The sequence below is a fragment of the Myiozetetes cayanensis genome, unplaced genomic scaffold, assembly GCF_022539395.1.
Source record: "Myiozetetes cayanensis isolate MyiCay16 unplaced genomic scaffold, myiCay2020 scf20-37, whole genome shotgun sequence".
Taxonomy (NCBI): domain Eukaryota; kingdom Metazoa; phylum Chordata; class Aves; order Passeriformes; family Tyrannidae; genus Myiozetetes; species Myiozetetes cayanensis.
The window spans coordinates 21,348-46,924 of record NW_026087412.1 but is presented as its reverse complement, the minus strand read 5'-3'; the positions used below and the strand labels follow the sequence as shown (position 1 = coordinate 46,924).

Sequence of the window (25,577 nt, the reverse complement as noted above, 5' to 3'; positions counted from 1 at the left end):
GAGCTGGAATATCTCTTCTGTGAAGACAGGCTGAGAGAGTTGGGATTTTTTGGCCTGGAGAAGAGGAGGCCTAGGGGAGGGGAGATGTTATTGCAGCCTTCCAGTACTCAAAAGAACCTTATGAGAAAAATGGAGAAAGACTTTTTTACTGGGGCTCATAGTGAGAGGACAAGGGGCGATGTTTTTGAACATTGGGTTCAAATTTTTGAACCAGTTGTTTTTGACTGGGTATAATGATGAACATATTCTTTATTATGAGGATAGTGGGGCCCTGGCACAGGTGGCCCAGAGAAGCTGCGGCTGCCACATCCTTGGAAGTGTCCAAGGCCAGGTTGGACAGGGCTTGGAGCAACATGGGCTAGTGGAAGGTGTCCCTGCCCATGGCAAGGGTTGGAACTTAATGATCTTTAAGGTCCCTTCCAACCCACCCCACTCTGAGCTTCTTTGATTTCCCCTTTAGTAGAGAGAGAGGTTACCAAAGAAGTAGCAAGCAAAGTGTGTTAAAATATTGCCTATGATAGAATTTTACGTTGAGTTTAAAAGTGTGCAAAGTTCAGTGTCCAGATCTGGCTTAACTTTATCTTATTGCGTGTGCTCCTGACGCTACAGAAAATAGTTCTAAGTATATTAATTTTGTAAGTACTTTTTATCTTCTAGGAAAGAATGCACTCAACTGTTTCAATATTAAATTTGAAAGATTAACAACATTAATAGATCGAATATTATTTTTCCAGCTGCAGCTGCACAGGTATTTGTGTCAGCCATGGTTTTGTCTCTGTTGGATATGGTTTCACTTACTGACCACATTTGCTGGGTCAGACCGTTAGCCATTCTTCTACTCCAGGACCTTGTTCTCACCTGTGACCAACAGCAAATAACTCGAGGAAAAGAGTTTTAAGTATGAAGCATTTATGGTATTTACTCCTGATACATTTCCCCACCTTCCAGTAAACCTCAGTTTAGGAATTTTGGCTTCATGCCTTCATCCAAAAGATTGTATGGAAGCTACAATGACACTGTAACACCATGAGTCAGTATCAGTGGCACTATCTTCTGTAAGTTTGTCTAGTCCCTTTTTAGTTTATTATACAAGCAGTTGCTGAGTAATTTACAGAGGCTGGCTTTTCTTCACAGAATTCACTTGTATCATTCCTATAGTTTCATATGAAATGCTTTTTGCTTAGTACATGTAGTAAGTTATCCCCATGAAATAAGCAATGTTTTCATCTAAAATATGCCCAAAAGCATGTTGTGGCCCAGGGAAAACATCTTCCTGTATCAAGAAGCAAAAGAAAATGAAGCATCATGAGACTTTTACCTACAGATTAACAGTCTTAAGTACTTGTGCTGAGTACGTTTGAAGCTTTGCTTAAATCTTTTATTGGCTGCTGTCATGATTGGTTCTATAGCCTGCTGTCACAGTTCTAGAGTACCTCTCAGCCTGAGAATTAACCTCATTATTGACGGTTGCCATTCAGTTTACAGCAACAGTGTGAAAATACTGTCCTAAGTCTTGAGCCTTTTCTCACTGGAGGGAACCAAACAAAACTGAAACAGAAAAGGAGAAAAAACACTCAGACTGGAAGTAGAATAGGTGGTCTTCATGTTGTTGGTTTAAATCTTGCTGGGTTGTTTACTCAGCCTTTGAAAACCTCTGCATCATCTCACTCAGTGGGCCATTTTTGCACATTTTGATTTGCTATTTCATGTTTTCAATACTAATTTGTGGAACAAAATTTGCATCTGAAACTTCAGAAAGTTAAGGATATTTTACTGGAACAGGAAAAATGCAGATTAAATTAAATTTTTAATAAAGTACCCAAGTTCATTTACCACACAGGACCTAAGTATGTTCAGAACTAGGATGAGGTTCAATGGCTTACTTTTTACTTTTGCCAGCTCTTAAGCTTTGGTTATATTAATAATACTTAATTCCTAGCAGTCTTTTAGATCTGTTTTAATGGTGTCTGATAGTAGACATTGTACATATCAATCTGTCTTTTTTCAGCTTTAATGCACAGACCTCGGGAACGTCCTTGAACCAGATTCCTGACACTTTACAGGTTATCTGAAATAGTCATTATGTTGCTCTTTGACCTCCATGTTTTAGGAATGACATTGAGCTAATTTTCATTTATAGATTTTTTTATTGGTCTGTTTCAGATTTTGCAAGAACGGGGTTCCAGGATGTGAAGACAGTATTGAATGGTGACAATTTTTTCACTTCTATTCGAAGATGCAGTGAATTGTCACACTGAAGAGGCTTGGCTGCAAAAGGAAAAACCTGATTTAGACAATTTTCTGTTGATCTGGGTTCAACCATTTTTGCCTATAAACGGGGTGTCAACTGGCTGGAAGCATTGCAAGATTATATAATGGGAACAGATGGTGTGGGAGTGTGTGTTAAGTTTTGGTTGTAGTGCATGGTCGTACTCTCTTGTGGGCTGATTGACACTGGTCATTTGAAAAGAAATGACCATGCACTCATATTTTCCTTGAAGACATGTAGCACTTAATGTCTGGTGCTGAGTGACCCAATGTTGATCAGTCTGGAGACATTTTCCTACTAATCGATGTAAACCTTAAAAGGACAGTGCAATTGGTGCTACACACACACACACACGCGCGCGCGCGCACACACACACACGCGCGCGCGCGCACACACACACAAGCGTTACAGCCCACAAATGCAAGTATTTGGGCCTACATTGTTTCAGAATCAGTGGCAGCCCCAGCTGACTGTGTTATACTGCACATTCCTTTTGTCTCTGTGACATACATACTCTATTATGTAATAACAGCCTAGGAGATCAACTGAAACTAGCATGTGAAAAAATTACACAACAGAAAAAAGGTTTCTCTGAAGGAAGGGTGTATATATTGACTGGATTTATAGCATATTTTATCACCCAAAGGGAAGACTAAACTCAGAGAAAATGGCCTTTATCTGAGTTATTCTTGATGTTCCTTCTGTTAAAAGTCTTCTGCTAAACTTATGCTCCAGTCTTAGCCAGATGCTTGGAAGGGGAATCAAAATTCACTTAAAATGACCAACTGAACATTCTGTTTCTTTTGAGATATTTATACTCATATGTGTGTTTGTGCTTTTAGAAAATGCCTATGAGCATTGAACTATGTGGATAATGGCAGAGAACTTTCTAGAGCTGGAAGTTTTACAGAAGTATGGCAGGGTAGTCCTTAGGTCCCTGTCACTATGACTGGGATTAAAATCAACCTTAGTGTGAACCCAAGCTCATCCAACTGAAAAACATGATTACTTTGGACATTCAGGATACCTGTAATCAACCTTTCTCTTTCTATACGGTTTCAACTATGCAGTTAAAGAAGTGTTTAAAAAAATCTGGTGCAGCTTTATTAGTTTGTCCTTGATGAAGGCTAATACACTAGACTGGAGCTTTTTAATACACTATGTTTTCAGCAAAATCTTTAGCACATCTTTAAAACACTTAATGAAATGGACAGTATAAAACTTGGCTTTGTTAACTTATGGAAGCAGTGGAAGGGAGTTTCAAAAAGCTACAAGATTGTTTTGAATTCTAAAGAAAGACATTACAGTTTTCATTCTCAGTAATTTCAGAATTTATGCATATACTGTAGGTAATAACTTTACTCAAAAGCCTGATTTTCAAACATCTACTCTTTTTTTTTTATTACTTTTTTTTTAAAGGACTTACACACTGATAAAAGTTTGGCAGTGAACAATTTGTAAAAAACATTTCTACTAAGCAGGTTAAGCAATGGGCTAAATGTTTTGTCCATGTGCCTAATGCTTGAAAGGGTTTGTACTGCGTTTTGTGACTTGGATGTGGTCTGCACAGGAAGCTGCTGGCCCCTCCACAACACATACAATTTTTGTCTTTTTTTTAAGAAGTTAAAACGGAATTTAATTTACTAAAAATGTAATTGTGTAGGGGGAAATGTTTATACTTTTATACTTTTTTAGGCACCCATATTTTATCAGCTTAAATTGAACACACAAATTTCCCCTAAACAGTAAGAGATTATCTTGTGTATCTGAAAATAAGCATAACAGTTGTCTGTGTTAACTGCATATTAAAACATTTCCTCTGCTGCAGTAGTCACTGTGTTTTTAAGCAGTATGACTCCACTAAATTCTCTGAGCTCCCCAGCTCATGGATTTGCAGCCAACCACGTTACTTGTTGTTTTCCTGATGTGCTCTACAGAGTAATTCAGCGTTGTTTTTTAATGCCTAAAATGCCTGTTTTACAGTGATCCTTCTGAATCAGCATTTCTGGGTTTTATTTAACACAAAAAAGATTATTGTTTGATAAAGTGAAATTTTCTTGAATGACATCAACAAAGCATGAGTAACAAACTGAGCAAACTGAACAAATTTAGAATGTGTAAAAGAGTGGGTTTTTCTAAGTACGGGGTTTTTTCACTGGAGTATTTTCAGTTCTAAAACATGCTTTTATTATGAGATTACCTGCAGTCTAGTTTACATTGTATTCCTGTCGTAGCAGATTTTGGGGAAATGAGTGTTTATAATCATTTTGCACTTTGTTTCCAATACCTCACAAAGAAGGAAAGAGAAAAAAAGAGAAGTTTAGTAGGCAGGTACCTTGTCAATGATTTTAAATATGCCTTTGTTTGAGACCACTTGAACTAAAAAAAACTACTTTTCCGTTCTTGCTAATGTCATTATTGTTTTAGTTTTTGTGAACATGTGAGGCTTTCAGGTAGTTGGAAATGCTATTGTCAGCCTTTTTCAAGGCATTAAGAATTGATCCCTAAATAAGTTTGGTTTCTTTTTATTTGACTCTTGCAGTTTCAATAAAGTTAGCTACAGTAACAAAGTAATTGCCTTAGAGTCCTATCCACATCACCAGGGTTTGCAAACACTGCTTCCTCTTTTAAGATCTTGCAGGATGAAGTAATGTACCAATACAGTTTAAACGGGAGTCCTTTGTTTCTTTTCTGCCATTTGGAGAGTACCTACCTGAGAACTGCCTGGGACTCTGAAGAGCTGAGGGTTCACTGACAGGCTGCAGCTGAAAAGCACTCTGAATTTACACTTACATAAGAACAGTACTCCAGGTTAGAACTTAAGATGCTAAGCATGAAGAGATCGTAGTGGAAGGAGTTAAAGCAGGAGGGGAGAGATACTAAATTCCTTAATGGCATGACAAACATGACAAACTTCTTGCAAAACTTGTTTAAAAGCTGAATTCAGATTTGCCACAGGAATTTCTTGCTTTGAGTTAGGAAACAGAGAGCATATTGTTGGCCTTAAGTTTCCTCAGAGGCCATTTTCCTTTATTGGAAATGACATTTTTATACTATATGCTTTTGACTTGACTTCAAGTGCCAAGTGAATCAGAGTTTATCTGCAATGAAGCAATTCTGAGGCCTCCAAGGTGTGAATGTCATATGGTCCATAATAACTGTCCAGAAGTTTAGTCTGACTCAGCAGCTCCCACAGTAAACAGACAAAAGGTTACCTGGAATTTTGTCCCACTTACTGTGGGATCTCCATGGATTATGGCTAATTGCAAGGGGTTTATCCCACAGGAATTTGTGTGTCAAAGGCCTGATTGAATTCAGAAGCTCATATTGACTCTTTACTAGAGTGTCAGTCCTCAGAATCATATACTCATAAAATTTACAAAATGTACTGTGTTTTTTTCAAACTCAGCTTTCTTGTAATGATAAAAGTTCCTTTCATCTTGCATTGTGGTGTTAGGAAAAGATATTTCTTTAAAAAATGAAGCTCAGTGTATCCATCCATCTGACTTTTTTGTTTTCAGATTTTCTTTGGACAATAGTTGTGTAGCTCCATTTCCAGCAATGTGAATGCACAGTTACGATCAATTAGAAACAGAACTATTTCCTGCAGATAACAAAACTAAATCAATCTCATTTTTCTCTGACAGAGGTGTTTTGTTGTTTTGTTGTGTTGGGGTTTTTTTGTTTTGGTTTGGTTTTTTTTCTCCCGGGAGAAATATGAAAGCTTCTGGCAGATTAAACAAAAGAAAACTTGTTTACAGGCATGCTTTTGGAACTAGTCTGTTGAGTAGGGTGATGGTGTTATCAGAAATGTGCTTCTCAGAATGCTATTCTGTGAATATCTCTTGAGATTGTTGAGAATTGTCAGTCTTTTTTTGAGCTGTAGAGAGCTACGACCAGCAAATTAGCATATGTTTATTAAAAATTACTGGGTTTATTATTGTTACAAAAATGACCTTGGACTGCAAAAATGCAATAGTACCTGCTTCAATGAAATAACATAGAAACTGGATAACAATCATGCAGGTATACTGGGATACATTCCTTGAGAAGTACTGGGAGAAGAGTGAAGTCCTGAGCTTTTCATGAAGTCAAAGTCAAGTGAGAGTTGGAGATGAACCCTGGAATCCTGTTCACTTGAGATGTGATAAAATCGGAAAATGTCGCTCTCCTATTTTATTGTGTTTCTCGCCATATCAAAAATTTCCAAGTTTTTCAAATTAACTTCTTCGATCAGCCCTGAAGTATGGGGCTCTCAAAAAAGATATTTTGTTTGGCTCAAGACAGTAGGATTAAAACTTGAGTGGTCATTGGGAAGTGTCTTTTCTAACACAACAGATTTTAAATACTTACAGTCTGAGGATGCTACCTGTTACTTCATTGTAGTTTAGACTGCAGTTATCTCCAGCTTTAAGCACAATCTTGGGATATTACCTGGGTTTGTGTGTAGAATTATTGATTCTTAAAATAGTATAAATATTCAGTTTAAAAAAAAAGGTGGAAGGCTCTCTGAACTAAATGTCATATAACTTTTAGCTCACAAAAATCACAAACTGTCTTTAAAGGTTTTTTTACTGAACTGAGGCTTTAAAGGGCTAAATAGATATTACTGTTCAGTTTGCCTAAATGACTGTCAGAAGGAACCCATTCAATTTTTAGTGCAGAAATGTTAAGGGCTAAAATGCTTTCCAGGGCTAATGTGAAGTTGCAGAGACATACAACGTTCAAAAAGTAACTAGTCTGTTTTCTGCTCAACTCCTGGACTCTAAAATAATTTTTACAAATGGCTGAACCAATTGGAGATATAAGGGTTCCTATATGGCTTGGAATTTCAGTATCTAGATTGGATATAGGAGCACACTAGAGAAGATAGTAGACTTGCCTACGACTTTACTACTGGCCATGCTGAAATCTAAAAACTTTTATGAACCGCACTGGCAATGGAGAGGCTTTGAGGAAGATTCTGCCCTAAGAAGATGTCACAGAATATTTCTTTGCAACATAATTGTCCTTTACTTTAGCAGGGTCTACCAAGGTATAAACTTCTCAAAAGTTCAGTGAATAGATACTGCTGCAAGTACAGGTTTCTGAATCCATCAAAGAGTTCTCTTTAGGATGTTGTATATTAATAACTACTGTAATGACAGAAACTTTTTAGAAAGTTATTTAGCTACTTTGGGAGTGGGTGGAAGGGGAGGACATTCTGTGACAGTGCTCTCCTTGCCTTAGAAAGCTGAGCCTAAATTTTGACCTGACTTAAGTTGCAATTTTGAGGCCTGGTCATCTGAAATGTAAGGGTTAATGTATTTATGTACGTGATTCTTGCTACTTCTGAAGATTTTCCAAAAGCTTATGCACAACTTTACTCACAGGAATTTGGCTTTTGTACTTGCTAGAATGAAGCAAGTGCCAAGGCACTGTAAGAGAAGTGTTGCCAACCTCTCTACCTGGAACTGAAACAAGATCACCAAACTGAAGAAGTATCAAATGGCAACTTTTTCCACCTGCTTCTGACCTTAGCCTTGTCTGAATCCAGCTATGAAAAATCTATTTCCTATGCACTCTCTAGGCCCACCTACCCAATTCAACAGATGTTCTTTCTTTTTCCTACAAATCACTGCTCTCAAAATTAGTTGTGCATCAGCTGTTTGTGCTTATATCCAAGCCGCCATACTTGCAACATGTTATTTCCTGGATAGTGGATTAGCAATAACACTTTATTTTGTGCCAATTCATTATCTCTGAAGTGTTCTTACTGCAGCAAAATTTGAGTTTTGATTTGGTTTTAATGCATTTGCATTAGCCAAAACTCTTAGCACAGGCATAAACAAGAAAGTGAATCCAGGGAATTTCCCTGGAAAAAAATCTGCTAGGGCTTCCCATATAATTTAAAGGTGGTTACAGTTAACCATCACTTTTAAAACAAGTGTACAATTAAAATGTGTGTGGGTATTTTTTTAAACTCCTTTTCATAACACTGGTGTATTGTAAACTGCATGAAATAAACCTGGGTTTTCCCTTTTAAAGTCTCATGTCTTAAATCTGTTTTTTTCCAAATGGATGAATTAACAGTGTAATATCACTGATAATTCCTAGTTTAGCAATTCAGATGTAAACTGCAGTTGCATATTTGTGCAGTGATTCAAAGCAGTAACATTCTCCTTTGTAAAGGAGATGTATCCTTTACTGCTGCCCCAAAGACTTGGTCACAAAAAAGTCATGTTTATTCAGATATATCACCAGGGAAACTACTTTCCTTTGCAGTTGTTATGACTGTTGCTGATCGTTCTTAGAGGAAATAGTTTCTGGTATGGATATATATTTACACAAAAAAACCTGTACCAAGTTTTAACTAATCACTTTGCATACATTTTCTTTCACGCAGCTCACAGATCACCCTGCCTAACATCAAAGATTTTAGAATCCTAATTGCTTTTTGACAGAAATGCCTCTTCAGTCTGAAAAATTAAGCTAACTTAAACTGATGCTTTGTAATAAGGCCAACGTAGAGTATAATAAATATAAACAAGAAGCCACTTAGTACATGTTCGCTGCAGAAGTTTCAGAGATAGAAATGGCTGAAGGAAGTAAATTATTAAGTACCAAGTACAGGTTTCTGAAGATATTCAGGAAGTTTGAGAGCTGTATAGAAAAGTTCGTAATTCAGTATTAGTATTGAGAAGACCACAGACTGCTGTTCTTTTCCAAAGAGTTCCAGTAAGAATTTGAGAAGTTAAGACCCATGGTTTTTAAAATCTTAAAGGCTGTACAGTTATATATGATGTAAATTTCATCTCAACAGTTTAATCACTTTTAAATGTAAAGCACATTCTAATATTTCCTTATATATCCCGCAACTTAAGTAAAATGGTGTCATTTTACTTAACTGATTTGCCGCATTTTAACTGCATTTTATTTAACTAAAGTGCCAAGTACAAACATTGCTCTAGTAGAAATTAATAAATGTGTGCATCTGTATTTTTAACAGACTGTCTCACTAAAAGTATTTGCGCTTTACAGTCAACCAGCACTACTTCCAAACCAAATTCCTACACTATGTATCTGTTGCTTCTACTGTCTTTAGTCTCTTCACTGAGCAAAGGTGAGAGCATGAAAGGGACAAGTGTGTACCTGAACTAGAAACCAGTTTATAAAGGGGACCTAAACAAGTAAGTCAATAACATACTATTTGGATCTTTTAGAACATTTAGGGGAGCCTAATGGCTATTAGAAAGAAGTTCTTTACAGAGAGAGTGATCAGGCATTGGAATGGCCTGCCCAGAGAGGTGGTGGAATCACCATCCCTCTTGTCCTCCTGCTGATAGCCTGGGAGAAGAGACTGACCCCCACTTGGCTACAACCTCCTTTCAGGTAGTTGTAGAGAGTGATGAGGTTACCTCTGAGCCTCCTCTTCTCCAGACTAAACAATCCCAGCTCTCTCAGCCTCTCCTCATAGGACTTGTGCTCAAGTCCCTTCACCAGTCTGGTGGTTCTTCCCAGGACCCGCTCCAGCACCTCAATGTCTTTCCTGAACTGAGGGGCCCAGACCTGAACACAATGCTCAAGGTGTGGCCTCACTGGCGCTGAGTACAGGGGAAGGATCGCTTCCCTACTCCTGCTAGCCACACTGTTCTTGATGCAGGCCAGGATGCCATTGGCCTTCTTGGCCACCTGGGCACACTGCTGGCTCATGTTCAGCCTCCTGTCAATCAGCACCCCCAGATCCCTTTCCACCTGGCTGCTCTCCAGCCACTCTGTGCCCAGCCTGTAGCGCTGCAGGGGGTTGTTGTGGCCAAAGTGCAGGACCCGGCACTTGGCCTTGTGGAACTTCATCCCATTGGAATCAGCCCAACTCTCCAGCCTATCCAGGTCCCTCTGCAGAGCCCTCCTGCCTTCCAGTAGATCGACACTCCCTCCTAACTTAGTGTCGTCTGCAAATTTGCTAATGATGGACTCAATCCCCTCATCTAAATCATCCATAAAGATGGTAAACAGGACTGGGCCCAGCACTGATCCCTGGGGGACACCACGAGTGACTGGCCGCCAACTGGATGCAGCCCCGTTCCCACCACTCTCTGGGCCCGGCCCTCCAGCCAGCTCTTAACCCAGCACAGAGTGCCCCTGTCCAAGCCATGGGCTGCCAGCTTTTCCAGGAATATATTATGGGAGACAGTGTAAAAGCTTTGCTGAAGTCCAGATAGACTACCTCAACAGCCTTCCCCTCATCCACCTGATCATAAATAAGGAGATCAGGTTGGTCAGACAGGACCTGCCCCTCCTAAACCCATGCTGGCTGGCTCTGATCCCTTGTCCATCCTGTAGGTACTGTGTGATTGCACTCAGGATGATCTGCTCCATAACCTTGCCAGGCACTGAGGTCAGGCTGACAGGCCTGCAGTTTCCCGGGTCCTCCTTGCAGCCCTTTTTGTGGATCAGTGTGACATTCGCCAACTTCCAATTATCTGGGACCTCCCCAGTGAGCCAGGACTGTTGGTAAATGATGGAGAGCGGCTTGGCGAGCTCTTCTGCGAGCTCCCTCATCACCCTAGGGTGGATCCCATCTGGTCCCAAGGACTTGTGTGGATCCAGGTGGCTCAGTAAGTCTCTATTTCCTCCTGGAGTACAGGGGGGCTTCTTCTATTAATATCATCACTGCCAGCCTGGATTACCAACAGTGGATAGTAATCTGAGGTCTGAATTAGCTCAGGAAGTCTCCTACCAATGTCCCTCCCCCTGACTCCAGGAAGGCAGCAAACCTCCCTGTGGGATGGGTCTGGTCGACATATAGGGCCCTCAGTTCCCCTCAAAAGGGAGTCACCTACTACAACTACCCTTCCTTTTTTTCCTTATAGCTATAGTTGTAATCCGTCTGGTAGACAGGGTGCAACCTGCAGACAGATCTTCCTCTTGCCTGACCTCTACTTGACTTTCTGAGTTTAGGGCCTCATATCTGTTGTTCAAGGGCACATGGGGAGGTGATTGGGGTCGAGAGGGTGTTCTTTTACCTCTCCGAACAGGGACCTGTTTCCATTCACTCGGTTTGCTCCATCTGCCTGGCGGCAGGAGGGGCAGGGCATCACTGTCTCCTGCTGACTTCCTTGGGGGTCAAAAGGGTATGACTCCACCAGTCTATTTCCCTTTCACTTTCCCTAATGCTTCTCAGCCTCTCTACCTCTTCCTTGAGCTCTGCTACCATGTAGAGCAAATCACTGACCTACTCGCATCGCACACAGGTGCCTCTCACAATGTCCTCTGGCACTGCTGCCAGGGTCAAACAGTCTGCACAGCCAGAGACCTGAATGGCTGCATCCTTCTTGGAGGGTTCTGTCTGTGTCAATATACTCCTAGTGGTAACAGTAGCGATGGCTTTAATTTTTTTAGAAACCATTACTGGCTTTAGTTGATATACGAGGGGAAAAAAACCTCCAAAACAAAAAAACACCTAGAGTTCATCTGGAGCTAGTTTTCCTTTCAGTCGGAAGTTTAACTTCAGAAAGATGAAAGTGACCCTGCAAATTCATCTTTCAGTGTGCTGCAGTCTTGCCCGGTAGTAATAAACACATAGTCCATATTTATGTGATGTTCTCCAAGACTGCAGTCTTCGCAATTTCATGAGATAGATCTTGTCAGCCGAGTGGGAACAGTTTCCACTGCTTTTGATAATATCACTGAAATTGCTAGGAAAGGTGCACAAGGGGTGTGTGTTTGTCCTGGGCTGCCGTGGGTATTTGCTGCCGGTACAAGTTTTTTCAGCCAGAGGGACCTTCAGCACACGCTGTGACGAGGGCTCACTCAAATCTACGTGATTAGTTATTGAGACAGTCAATTCTAGAGTTACCATAACCCCTGTGGACTCTAATAGTACCCAGCACACAGTTCCAGAAGCACCGACACAGCGGAAGGCCCAGCCAGGCAGAGCATCCGGGACTAGATATTCCTCCATTAAAATCAGAAATATAACTCAAAAGACGAGATCAGAATGTGACTCATACTCTGACACTAAAAATGCGTTCTTGGAAACCGACACCAACCACCCACCCTCCAAAACCCGAACGGACCCAAACCCCACAAAGGTATCACGGACCTACTGCGTGGTCGGAGCCCGCCCCGCGCCCTCCCATAGGTCGCGCCGCCTGCCCATCACCAGAGTAAGGGTCCACCCTCCAATCAGAGGCCCGGCTGGACACAGTGGGCGGGGCTCGGCAAAACCGCGCGCTCCCGCCCGCCGAGGGACTGGGTGTTCTCAGGGTGTAGGCGGGTCCCGCGGCGTCGGAGGTAAAGGTTGCCCCAGTTTTCGGCTGGAACTGGCGGGAGCTAGGGGTGCGAGGAGGGATCGGTCCTGGGGGAGTGCCGCTTGAATTCCTGCCGGCGCTTCGTGCTCAGGCATCGTCCTGACACCTCTGGGTCTTGTATCGCGAGGGTGCGTAAAACGTGGCGAGTGGTGGGCGGTGCGCGACGCGGACGGGTCGGTCCGAGGGACATAACAGTGCTGTCACGCTCCGCTCTCGGGCGAGAGGGAGGGAAACTCCGGAGTGGAGACAAAAGGGGGAGGGGGGGGGAGCGGGAACATCCGGGTCATTCGCGCGGCCTCGATCCGGGACACGCGCGGCGGCGGCGGCGGCGGCGGCGGCTCTCGGTGAGGCCCGGCCGGGAGCGGGGCCGAGAGCGGGGCCGAGAGCGGGGCCGGGAGCGGGGCCGGGAGCGGAGCGGAGCGGAGCGGGGCGGGTGTGGGCAGGGCCGACGGCTCCTGCCTGCGGCGGGTCGGGCCGGGCCCGGCGGCCACAGGCGTGCGAGCCCGGCGGCTCCTGCCCTGCGGCCGGGCCCGGAGCGCAGCGCTGCCCGCCTGCGGCTGCGAGTGCCCCGCGCGTCTCGGTGGCGGAGGTCGCCCAGGAGGGCCGGGAACCTCCGGGCCTACGCGAGCCGGGCCCGCCCCGCCGGGCACTCGCCCGGGATCTGCGGGCGGGCCCGGGGTGCCCCGTGCAGGCCTTGGGCCGTCCAGCATCGAGCCCATTGGCGCGCGGCATCTCCTCTTGTTCTCCGTGCGGCTCCGGTCGCCGCTTGGCGTCTTCAGCCTTTTTCTTGCCGCAGGCAGAGAAGACTTTCTATCCCAGTCCAGAGTTGGCTTTGATTAAATCTCAGCCCATGGCTTTCTGCACCCTTATGAAAAATAAAGTCTGTACAGTTTGGGAGCAAACTATTCCCATAATAATTTGTTCCTATGTCAGTATTTAACCTGCAAAGTAAAAATTTGAGGCTGGTAATCTGAACGTTTTGGGGTTTCTTTCTTGCTGTTTAGAATTAATAAGACCTATTGGAAATTCTTGAAACTTATGATGTATTTAGATATATGATGTTTTTGATGTATTTTTTTGATATATGATGGTTTTGATGTATTTAGAGACTTATCTGTGGCACTGGAATGGTTCTTTGCAAGAATTGCATTTTGTGTGTGGCAGGAGGTTGTTCCCTCCCATAAGAGGATGTAAATGGAGAAGATGTTCTATAATGGAACACAGAAGTTTTCACTATGATGCGTGTATTGGGATTTCTTTGTCCTTTTTCCAAAATAGGCAGTAATAGCAGCAGGGATAAGCAACTGAGTAGATCTGGAAGTTTCAGTTAGCTTTCTGAATTGATAGGAGACACTGCTACCTCTTAGTGCCAAGGTGTGTTTGGGAGATTAAACTCACAGCGCGAAAACTGGTCTCTTAGACTTGTGTGGCATGTACAGGGTAGGGTTGATAGACTTCCTCTGATGCAAAATTATTTCCAGTGATGTAGGACATAAATAGATTGGGATATAGAGAGTAAATATTGGCAGACAGATTGCTTTTGAGGGGGTGCTTATCTAATGAGATCTTAATTTTTGGAATGGGCTTTCAGTCTCCGCTGTCTAATCTCTATTTTCTAGTAGACTGTGATGAGGTTTTAGATGCTTTTCTGCCCATGTCAGTATAATTGAAGCCTATGGAAACCATACACGTGAAGCCTGTTGTCTCGCTCATACACTGAAACCTTGGATGTAGCCTGTCAGTGCTGAACTAAGTCAAATGCCTCAAGATTTGAGAAGATATTTGTAGAACATAAGAAAATCTTTAATGTACTGGGCACAGTATAGTGCATAACAAATGCAGGATGCTTGGCCTGAAAACTGAGTGGTTTGTCCTGAGAAGTTACTTGATTGGCCATGTTCTGTAGGACATACACTGGTTATATGCCCTGTGAAAAACTGACATTTCCCTTGGGGTACATGTAATTAATTGGCTATTAGCCACAGGAAATGGAATTCATGTATTTGAAAGCATGCTGTAATGTGTCTTTTGGCAGAAAAGGTAGCTGATTTACTAATCTAAGAGTATTTGGATAGTTTATAAGCAAAAAATAGTTTTCTCAAACTGTGATGGGAAGGTTGGTATTACTGGACCACCTAGTACCAACAGAGCAACTGAAATCTTGCTGTACAGTCAGTAGTTTGTTTACATCTGTTGCAAGTGTGTGGGCTCACAGCATATTTAAAATTATTCCCTGTATAATTTGGTTAAGGGAGAGGGGTTTTTTTGTTCCACTGGTACCTTTTTCCGTGGCTCTGCATCTCCTGCGTGTGAACAGACTAAAACCCAAAGTTGTGTACTGTTTGTGTTGACAAAGTCCTGCAAATCTCCTGACATAACTCAGATACAGGTGCATGTGTTGGGAATTCTAGAGGAAAAATTGGACAATATAGGATTTTTGTATGTGCAAGTTCACTGAGTGTTAATGGTCCCTTTTAAAAAGCTTTATCTGACATTAATTTAGTGCTAGTTTGAAGGTGAAATTAGGGATTATGGCCCTGCACGCAGAACTGACTGTAAAAAAGAAAAGAGGAAAAAAAAAGGTGGAAGAAGGGATTTGAAATACCCATTGTCCTAGGAACTGCATAAAATGTTTAATCTGGTGCTTTTAAAGAGCTACAATCGATATAGTAATTGTAGACTGCAATACTCTTATAAGTAATCTACATGTTAAAAGACTAAAATTTTGCATAATGCTTAGCAAATATTTGTTTCAATAGAGTGGTAATACTACTTTCATTAATTCTGAGGTGGTTAAGGGTTCTAACAGTAAGAGAACAATAAGAGTTCTACTCTCCTGGCTGTCATAAAAGCTTGTGAGCGCTACATGTGGAGTTGAGAACAAGTTGGCCTGACTTCTCCCACTGCCAATTATCAGCTCATAGGATGGGTAAAAGTGCAGCTGGGAGGAGGATAAAAAACCTTCATTGGTGATTATTTTGACCATGTAGCTAATGAAACCGTGAGTTTAGATAGTTTGACAATGAAAAATAAACTCTTGCTTTGGGTACTGTTGTGGGTAGATGGAGAATCCTCCCCTGTATTTGAAAGCACCACTCATGCAACCATCGTGTCTGGAACTGCTCTGTGTCACGCAGCAGTGACCTGTGCTCTGCATGTTTCTTCTGCAGCCTTGGTCACTTTGCTTGGCTGTTACTGAGGCAGTGAAGGTGCGGAGATATCATTCAGTTGATACTGGAATTGAAAACCTGTCTTGTGGAATGAGCCGCTGGTTCTTCCTTAGCTCAATTCTGTATTGCTGTCTGTTCCTGCTGTTGTCTAGAAGTTGTATAGTGGCATCACTGCAAAAGTGATGTGACTTTGCTAAGTTCTGTGCCTGTGTTGCTTTTGTGTGGAATAGTGGCTTTCAAAAGGAATTTACCCTAAAAGTAACATTTCTTATTCTCATTTGCCCGAAATTGGAGAAGTACAGGTGTTTGCCTGCAGAAGAAAACCATTCCTTATGTGGTGTAGGAAGGAAATAAAGACACATTTATCAGTTGCACAAGTAGGAAGTCTGAGCACTTTTCCCATTACTAACAGAGTTTGCGTTGTCAAGCTGCTGTCAAAGTTGCTTCTGAGATGTAGTTCAAATATAAAGCAACTAGGTAAGGATAGAATTTTGTAGATCAAGTCCAGTAACTAAGAACTTGATGACATGGGGAAACTTGATGTTATTCCTGATGCTAAATTCCGCATGGTGTGCAAAAACGTGTCTTCAGTTCAAGCAGTTACAGAACTGAAAATCAGAGACCAAAATAATTCCTAAGTGAGCAGGGCTTATAAACAGATATATAACGTGTTGTTTACATATAAGTAAAAGTTTATGCTAAAAACAATTACTTTTGTTTTAGAGGGACTCTGAATATGTCTGGCATAGCTCTTAGCAGACTTGCACAGGAGAGAAAAGCCTGGAGGAAAGATCATCCATTTGTAAGTATGAGAACTGCCAAATTTCTGACTTTGCAGCTGTTTTGGTGTTCTGGTGATGATTTTTCTTTACCCTGATGGGATTTCTTTAAAAATATTTTTTTTTTAATAAAAAAAAGCTACTTAAAAACTACGTAGTGCAAAAAGAAGTAACTCTGTGTAAAGATAAAGAATGTCATGAAATATTTTAAGTGCATCTTCTGAAATCCTCACCCTTTGGCTTTTTGCCTTAATTCAGGGATTTGTAGCAGTACCTACAAAAAATCCAGATGGCACAATGAATCTAATGAACTGGGAGTGTGCTATTCCAGGAAAGAAAGGGGTAAGACTTACTGTTCTCCTAACTTCTCATTTATGGTGAAAAGTAGCATAAATCTGCTCATGCATTACACCAACAATAGAGAATACAAATTACATTTAGTTTAATAAAAATGTCTGGATCCTGCTGCTACTTTAGAATCCAAGTGCAGTGGGGTGAGAATATTGGACAGAATACACTATGAGCCTGTTCAACCTGACCACCTTAAGAATAAAAGTTTTCAAAGGAGTGTGTAAGAATCTTGGATTGAACAAACTGGAGATTGTCTTCTGCTTCATGTCAGGGTTTTTTGTGATTTCTGTTCTTACTAAATGTTGTTTTAAGCCCTAAATGTTGAAAATAATTACTACCAAAATGTTGCCTCTGCTGCGTTAACTGCCTCTGCTAGTTAATAGTGAGATCCCTCAGAGAAGTGCACCATTTTTGTCTTTTTGGATTTCATGGAAAATAATTTGTGTTATTTACGTGGAATCTCATTGCTTTCCATTTTATGGAACTCTCTCTTTTTGTATTGGGGAAAGAAGATAGAGCTCTCTAATGATGTTTCTTTTTGTCTGATTTCACTTGTGCTTCTGTGTCCCTTTCCTTAAAATAACAAGGGAAAGGAAAAAGTCTGTAGAGACCAGAATTGTTAATTTTTATCAACTTGATCTGGTTCTGGAGGACAGGACAAATGCAAGCTTTCTAATGAAAATAATCATTAATGTGTGAAACTTCTTTGATTTTGTACACTGTCACTATAAAAGCTCATTCTAAGCAGAATCTTTTTTCTATTTTCCAAGATGTTATTTAGCATGTAGATATTATTCTTGAATTCATTGGATGCAGTTGTTTCTTCTGAGATACTACTATTAATTAGTTGGTGGTTTGAATTCTTTGGGTCTTCAGTGTTTTGCATTGGACATGGGACTTTTTTGCCTTGCAAACTTGCTTAAATTCCCTAATGATCTTGTTTCTTAGATTCTGAGAAGACACTGTAGGCAAAATCTGCAGGTTATGTAATGTATTGCTGCCTTAGTTTAATGCTGAACGTGACATTGCTGTTACAGTTACAGCTTAGTTTTAGTAGTTGTCTGCACAGCTCAAGTTAGTTCTTAAAGAAGCACCTACAAATAATTTAACAGTGTAAGGAAAAACTCATCCCTTTGTGTTCTGCCAAAGCAAGATTATCCCTTATAATTTATGTACCTTATCAAGATGTCACCTTTAAATACTTATGTAAAGTTTTCATGCCATACCAAATCTTCATTCTACTGCTTTGAAGTTTTGTAAACCACAAAACAGAACAAGACCTTAGAGGCGGCTTCTTGCTTACTAGAAAATGTGTCACGCCAGGAAAAGATCAGTTATGCTGATATGATTCCTACTATTAAAAAAAAAAGGTGTTTTTACTCAAGTAAAAATGCTGTCTCTTTAACAAGCAGCAGCATGACTTGCTCATCTCTACGAGACCAAGCAGTCCGCTATTGCCTTTATGCTGTGCTTCAGCTTCTTCCACTGAGATAAGTAGCTGAAACCACCAAAATGCTTTCTTGCAGCCAGATCAAAAATAGAAGTGGTGTTAGTCCTGGGTTGGATATCTCCATTCCCTTTTTTTTGACAGCAAATTACTTGTGAACTACCTAGAATTTGACTCAAAGAACATCTGCAACCAGCCCTGTAATGCAGCGTGGTGTTGGTGACACTGCTGTCACACTGCTTCTTAGTGAGGCCTTTGAGTGTCCACTCTCTTTCACCCATAAAGTATGTTGCTCTATGAGAAAGATGGTAAAAACTTTGTCGACTCTTCTGGTCCCCCTCCTACTTGAAGAAATTATTAAAAGCTGTTTGTCTTCCTTTATGACTGAAAGCAAACAAAACAGGTAAAGTTTATTTTGTCAAAAAGCTCCTGTTTCCTAAAGAGGGACTCCTCTGACAAAGTATGGAGAATAGATTTTTCTAGTTGTTGACAACTGACTACAGCAGTTTAGAAAAAGTTGCTTAAATACACTATAGCAAATGTCATCAAACTCATTCACATTTGAAAATGTGGTTATCTTATTATTTCCTAGTATGACTTTTTTGCTATTCTATCTTGAGGCTTTGCATAATGAATACCAATGACAATGGAGTGGTTTTGTTTTTTCCCTGTGGATTATTTGGGGTGTTCTCTTTTGGTGTTGTGTTGGGTTTTTTTGGTTTTTTTTTTGTTTGTTTGTTTGTTTTGTTTGTTTGTTTGTGGTTTTTTGTTTGTTTTTGTTGTTGTTGTGTTTTGTTTTGTTTTTTTCTTTCAGCTAAAAACCACGTAATTCAGATAGGAAATAATTAGGAATTTTTTCCTCAGGTGCTCTTCAAACATATCTGTCTGCCTGTCACTTTTTGCTCATAAGATGTGAGACCATCTTTACTCCAGTTGTTTTAATGAATGAACTCAACATGCATTTCCATTGCAGTGTTTACATAGCAAGGGCAAGTTACAGAGAATTGGTCCAAATTTTACATCTGTAATAATATTTTTGTATTTCTGCACTTCTTACCAGAACTCAGTTTATCAGAAGATGGGGTCTTTTCCTTGTTTACATGTTTTGTATATTTGAGACAGCGTTTTTGTCTATTGCTAGATGTTTTTTCTTGTTTAGGTGACCCTTTTGATTAGTACTGTCGTACTTGGTTTGCTCTGTGCCATGATAACTGCTCCTATCAGTGCTCTTCCTGGTTTTGGATATGGATAAAGAGCTTCTTAGAATTTCTGTTTTACAAAAGATGGAATCTGAGACTCTGTGCTACGAAATGCAGACAGGGCTAGTTTAGACTAGTGAACATCATGTAACTGTAGCAATACTACAGTGCTGTCCACATTTTTTGTTCATTTGTGGTTTTATTTGCCACATTCTCATAAGGCACAATAGAAGCCCATTACATCCACGTGCGTAAGGGGTGTATCCATGTCCCATTTTCTCAGACTTAAGTGGGGGTACAACAGCCCCTTCTTCATTGCATGTGTATATCATGTAAAACTTCAGAAGTATTCTGTTCTTATGCACTATGAAAATTTTACTTTTATGTGGAATTACTGGTGATGATCCTGACTCTTGTTGATGACTCAGCAGCACTTAGTAGCTGTAATCAAGAAGAAAACCCCTGCTTTCCCACTTCAGCATCTTACATAGTAGAAGTGGGATGACTCCCCTCGGTGTAGACAGGGTGCTGTAGTGTAGGACAACTCCTTTCTACTGCGTAGCAGAAAAATGTCTTGTGCTTTGCTTGAGAAACCGTATTCTTGGTAAGCTGTTTTCCACAAGCTTGACTTCTCCTTGCCGTAACCTAAACTTTACCTTAACTTTTTATAGACGCCATGGGAAGGAGGCTTATTTAAACTACGGATGCTTTTCAAGGATGACTACCCTTCTTCACCCCCAAAATGTAAGTAAAACTACTGAAAACCATGGCTTTGTTAGAGCATTGTTGAATTAATGCATGAGGTTCTACAAATGGTTATTACTTTCTTACAGTTTTTTGTTTTGGTGGGTTTTGTTTTGTTTTGTTTTTAAGGCACACTGCTTTGCTTCTCCCTCTTCCCCCTCTCACCACTTTGCATTAAAAAAGTTGTGATGAACTCAATTAAGTGGTCAATATAAAAAAATTGGGAGGGGAGGGAGATTGCTATGTGGGTTTCCTCAGAGTTTGACACAAGCATTTGCTTGAAGTGTCAACTACTTGTTGAGTCCACTCCTTGGAAGCTGGTAGGTAGGGATGGTCAGGCCAAATCCCTTTGTGTATTCTTACTGCTAACTTGGTCTTCTCAGCTAAGAACTCAGAAGACAAGAACTTAGTGAAAAAGAAGGTTCCATGACTTGAACCTTATAATCAGCTTGCTCTAAACAACGAATCTGTTCTTTTCTGCCCCTGTGCATAACAGAGATCTTCAGATACCTAATTTCCATATTAAGTCTCATCACATTTGCATATTTCAGCTCTATCAGTTGTTTTGGCTATTCCTTTTGGTTGTTACCACCTAAATACATGTGACAGAGGGGGAAGCGTCCCTTTTAACTAGACAATATTTAAGGTTATTATCTTGAGAAACACCAGTTATCACATCCTGAAACTGTAAAATGAATTGTCATGCCTTCAAATAAGCCACATGTGTATGTGACTGGTAAGATTCCTTGCCAGTGCAGCTTCTGAGGTACCACTGAACTTTACTGAACAGCACAATTGTTATGTCATGTGAATACTGTGATGTCGGATGAGAAAATTGCACTAACATGCAGATATATCATATATTGATAAAGAAGTGTTCATTGCTTTACTCAAGATGGTGGTTGTTACATTTATGTCCTGTAAAGATTAAAAGAAATGCCAGAATATAGATTGAGTGGCAGAAGAAAAGCTGCGCAAGCCTTAAGTCAGTCTTGCAGCTTAAACTTGGTTCCTCTTGTTCAGTGCATCTTGATAACACATAGGAAAAGTGAAACTGAAAGAAATGCTAGAAACTTAAGTCTTTCTTGTATGAAACTTTCAGTTTTAAAGTAAGAAGAGAAAAGACGAGTGAAGGGCCATATCTTTCCTTTATATAGTAGTATGTCGGGCTGAAGAGGCAGAATTGAGTTTAAAGGGTCATTATCACAAAGCTACTACGAATTATTTTGTCAGTTTCTAAACCAGAAGATTACTGGTCAAAATTGTTATCTTAGATTGCCTGGATTAATACCACAGATGTGATGGAGTTCCTGCTTTAGGTGCAGGATGAGCCAAAAAGAAAACTGATATTGATAGCTCCAGAAATCTGTGGGTCTTTTTTTTGGAGGCACGGGGGTGTCTTTTGCCAGTGTTGGTTTTGGGGGATTTGGGGTTTTGTTTTCCCCTACTGATCTAATCCAGCTCTCTGATCTTCATCTTAGCACTGCATGCAAATAATTCTCTCTTCTTTATCAGGTAAATTTGAACCACCTTTATTCCACCCAAATGTGTATCCTTCAGGCACTGTGTGTCTCTCCATCTTAGAGGAGGATAAGGACTGGCGGCCCGCAATCACAATTAAACAGGTCATTAGTTGTATTTACACTTACTCTTTGCCCTTTTATTTGCATTGTGTGCTTATCTGATGTGAATGTAAGATGTTCACTCTGTATTTCTACTGTTGATTTCTATGGTTATTCAGTGAATATCTTGTAGTAATGTCTATGCCTATGTTACTTCTACTCCTTTTTCCACAGATCTTGTTAGGAATACAAGAACTTCTAAATGAACCAAATATTCAAGACCCAGCTCAAGCAGAGGCTTACACAATTTACTGGTAAGCATCTTTGTGTATTAGCTTGAAAGCTGTCATATTGCATACAGCTCTCTGTTACTTAGGAGCATAACATGCAAACGCTTTTAGGAATGATCAGGGGAATTCTCTTACCTTCATGACTATATCCTGTGGAGATGCCTAGACTGTGCTAAACTTGAACAAAATGGTAACCAGGCTAGTGGAGCTTTTAATAGCAACACAACAGCAATAAAGTGTGAAGACTCCTTCAGTTAATTATGATTCTCATCCTGGTTCTAACCCAGCACAGAATCCCTTCCCCTAAAGGCTGGGTAGTAGTAATGAGGCATAATGGTGTCATGAGACTGGGGTAGAGGAGACTGAATTAGGTGACAAGTAACATTTATCAGTCTCGGAGTAACTTACTTCCCTCCAGGAGTGGGTACCTGAAAACACTAGTGCCTGAAGATAAATGAGAGCTGTGAGTGCTATAGGAAACAGGGTGTTTTGTGAAAGTTACATTTCCCAAAAGAACGGATTAGAAAGTACAGACCACCTGTAGCTTTAGTTGAATGAAGTTTGCATTCATTGGGAAAGTTGTTGGAAAAATTTGAGCTAAAAAGAACTTTTTTTTCTTTTTAAAGGGTTAATCTTAATAACTTTCCCACCTTTAAAAGTGGGCAGTTGTTCTATAATCTTTAGGGGAGAAAACCACTTTAAACAAATGCTTTTGGCACTGACAGCTACTGAAATAATGACCAAGATAGAAACGTGGAATTACTGTTCTGGACAGAGGCGGCCTCCATGAGATTGCCACGCTTGAAAAATAGCATTGTATGAGACTGCACGTGCAAGATGTGTCAAAAATGTCTTTTTATAGGATCCTAGGGAAAAGAAAATATAGGGATGTGTAGCTTGCATTTAATTAAAGGCTTCACTCCCTGTTATTTTTTTAAATACTTACTGAAGACTTGTTGGAGCCAAGTGCATACAGAGGACAGTTAAGTGGCCACAGTTGCAGGGAGCACCTTTGAGAGCCAGGAATGATGGGACAGGCCTCATCAAAAAAAAAAAAAAAAAAAAGCCACTCTGAGGGAATCTTGGGCAGGAATAATATACTTTTATACATGTATAGTCTTTATTTTTTTTAATCACCTCCCACAGGCACATATGGGAGTCTTGACTAGTCTTGTTTCTGCTTTAAGACCTTCTCAGGGGGGAAAAAAATCTATTGAGATTAAACAAGTACATGATTTTTGTTGCTTCATGTATAGTCTTCATTTATCTTTCTTCATGTCTCTTGGACGTGCATTTTATTTTAGATGTGTTCCTATAATTTTGCAGTCTGAGTGTCTCTTACTACTTAGTAACTTGTAGACAGAGCAGGATTGCGCATGCATCTGTAATGTGGCATAGTTGATCAATTCGGGGGAAGATACAGCATTGTTTAAATAGATGTCTTTAAGTCAAGCTGTTCATTTTCCAAGAATAAACTTTGTATTTAAGATGAGAGTACTTGTTCTCATTCTCAGGATTGCTTTGGTAATGTCATTCTGTAACTTTCACACTCCTGATGTGCTCACCTGCTTCCCCCTCTGCTGCAGCCATGCAGGGTCTACTAGGGAAGGCATTCTTCTGGGTGCATTCTGTGGGTGTGAGACTTAACAGCTACACTGTGTTCTTTTATGACAATGAAATATAACTTACAGAAAAAAAAGAATAAAGCTTGTAAATATGTATAGAGTATCTTCAGTCTGTTTGCTGGTAATTGCTCATTGAATCTGACCAAAATTTGTTTCATTTGTTTTTCCCCCTTAATTTGTCAAGTTTTGAGGGTATAATTTGCTGTCTTCTTTTGTTGTTTTCACTGCAGCAAGCCTTCATAGCCGAAAGTAATTTAAATTTCCTGCAAAACTGTCTGCAAAATCTAGTCAGTGTAAACTACCTTTGGCACAAGAGTAATGGTAACAAATTTTTGTTTAGCTCTTGACTGACAGCTAATACAAAATGGACAAATGAATGTAAATGGATGCTCTACTAAGCTACTACCGTTCCTTGTTGGACGAGGAATAGAAAACAAAGAACTCGCCCTTTTACATCTTGAGTCTGAGGCTTAATGACTGGGCAGAGTTCCCTCAAGTAATACTTGCTTGTTTAATCAATCCTGTTGCAAGTATGGTACACTTAGTGAACTGTGTTGAGCTATCTTTTCGGTTTTTTTTTCCAACTGAAGATTAGGATCCTAACCCAAAGCTGTGAGTCAAGGTCTGCAGAGATTCAGGCTGAAATTACCACACCACTATTATTTTCCCATTTCTTAAAGAGTAGTTCCATTCTCTCTCCACAACAGTAAAGGTGATACTTTAAAATCATTTTAAGTCCACCAACTGTTAGTGAACTGCTCTCATCGACGACTTTGTGCTGTTGGGTTCCTGGAATTTGTTGTTAATGACCTCATGTCTTAACACGAGTGAGGAGTGGAAAACTTGAGATGAAAGAGAATGTTTGCACGTGAGGTACCGCTGGCCTTGAGAAAGAGCAGGCACAAGCCTGTTTGTGGAGACAGGAGTAGTATGAAGTCAGGTAGTGCAGTCATTTGACAACAGGTGATGTTTGAGAAGTGATGAGTTGAACAGTACCATACTTCTATCCAAAGTAAATTATTAAAGTAATGGTCCAGAAAATCTTTTAATCTATTGTAGTGTTCAGTGAATTCCTATCTGATGGTTTGGCCTTCAGCAAAGACTTACTCTTCTATTTCCCTTCAATATGAAACTAACTAACTCTCTAATATGGCCTCTGATTTCTCCAGCTGTAATTACGCTTTCTCTTTTCAGCCAAAACAGAGTGGAATATGAAAAGAGGGTTCGAGCACAAGCCAAGAAGTTTGCACCATCATAAGCATTTGTCATGCAGCATCTTAAAAAGGAAGGGATTGGTTTGGCAAGAACTTGTTTACAAAACTTTTGCAAAATCTAATGTTGCTATGTACAATTAATATCCACTTAGGGGAGGGGGTTGTATGTGTGCCATTTTCCATATTCGCCACTTGTATACAGTTCTAAATTTGCTGAATTGCCCCCAGTTTTTTCATACAGGGTCTCTTCCTTCAGTCTTTTGTATTTTTGATTGTTATGTAAAACTTGCTTTTATTTTAATATTGATGTCAGTATTTCAACTGCTGTAAAATGATAAACTTTTATACTTCTATAAATTCACTAGTATCTCTAGTTACTTTGCTATCTGATGCAGGCATGCTTTAAAATGTTAGAACTGTATTTAGCCTTTAGCTGGCTGTATGAAAAACATCATGCCCTGCACCCCCTTCCCTCCCTGAATTTGTTTTTTTCTATCTTTCAGAAACTAGGTTGTTATTGCTTAAGAGCCTCCAAGATCCAAAGTTAGCCAGCATCCTTATTCTGCATCACTTCCTTTGTGTTTATATGGCATTGTCTGTGTTGCTGTTTAGAGTAAATAAACTGTTTATATAAA

At 40.3% G+C, this 25,577-nt stretch overlaps 2 protein-coding genes and 1 long non-coding RNA gene across 6 annotated transcripts in view; 2 read left to right on the top strand and 1 right to left on the bottom strand.

Annotated features, from left to right (window-relative positions):
* Nucleotides 1-8,295, top strand: part of LOC126641129 (BTB/POZ domain-containing protein KCTD5) — a 31,550-nt gene extending 23,255 nt beyond the window's left edge. For both annotated transcript variants that reach the window (XM_050317523.1, XM_050317521.1), the window contains one exon: nucleotides 2,164-8,295. In XM_050317523.1, the coding sequence (XP_050173480.1) occupies nucleotides 2,164-2,193 (30 nt within the window). In that variant the 3' untranslated portion in view covers nucleotides 2,194-8,295. The remainder of the gene's footprint in view (nucleotides 1-2,163) is intronic.
* Nucleotides 1-12,551, bottom strand: part of LOC126641132 (uncharacterized) — a 16,160-nt gene extending 3,609 nt beyond the window's left edge. The window contains exon 1 of the long non-coding RNA XR_007629204.1: nucleotides 12,354-12,551. This is a non-coding gene — a long non-coding RNA (uncharacterized LOC126641132). The remainder of the gene's footprint in view (nucleotides 1-12,353) is intronic.
* Nucleotides 12,526-25,577, top strand: UBE2I (ubiquitin conjugating enzyme E2 I). 3 transcript variants are annotated; one of them, XM_050317525.1, is made up of 7 exons: nucleotides 12,526-12,544; nucleotides 16,455-16,533; nucleotides 16,769-16,852; nucleotides 20,179-20,251; nucleotides 21,767-21,876; nucleotides 22,048-22,127; nucleotides 24,923-25,577. In XM_050317525.1, the coding sequence occupies exons 2-7, from the start codon at nucleotides 16,468-16,470 to the stop codon at nucleotides 24,984-24,986; spliced, it is 477 nt and encodes a 158-aa protein (XP_050173482.1). In that variant the 5' UTR covers nucleotides 12,526-12,544; nucleotides 16,455-16,467; the 3' UTR covers nucleotides 24,987-25,577. The 3 variants fall into 3 exon arrangements, with proteins under 3 accessions (XP_050173482.1, XP_050173481.1, XP_050173483.1); XM_050317524.1 differs by lacking the exon at nucleotides 12,526-12,544 and adding an exon at nucleotides 12,558-12,689; XM_050317526.1 differs by lacking the exon at nucleotides 12,526-12,544 and adding an exon at nucleotides 12,787-12,905.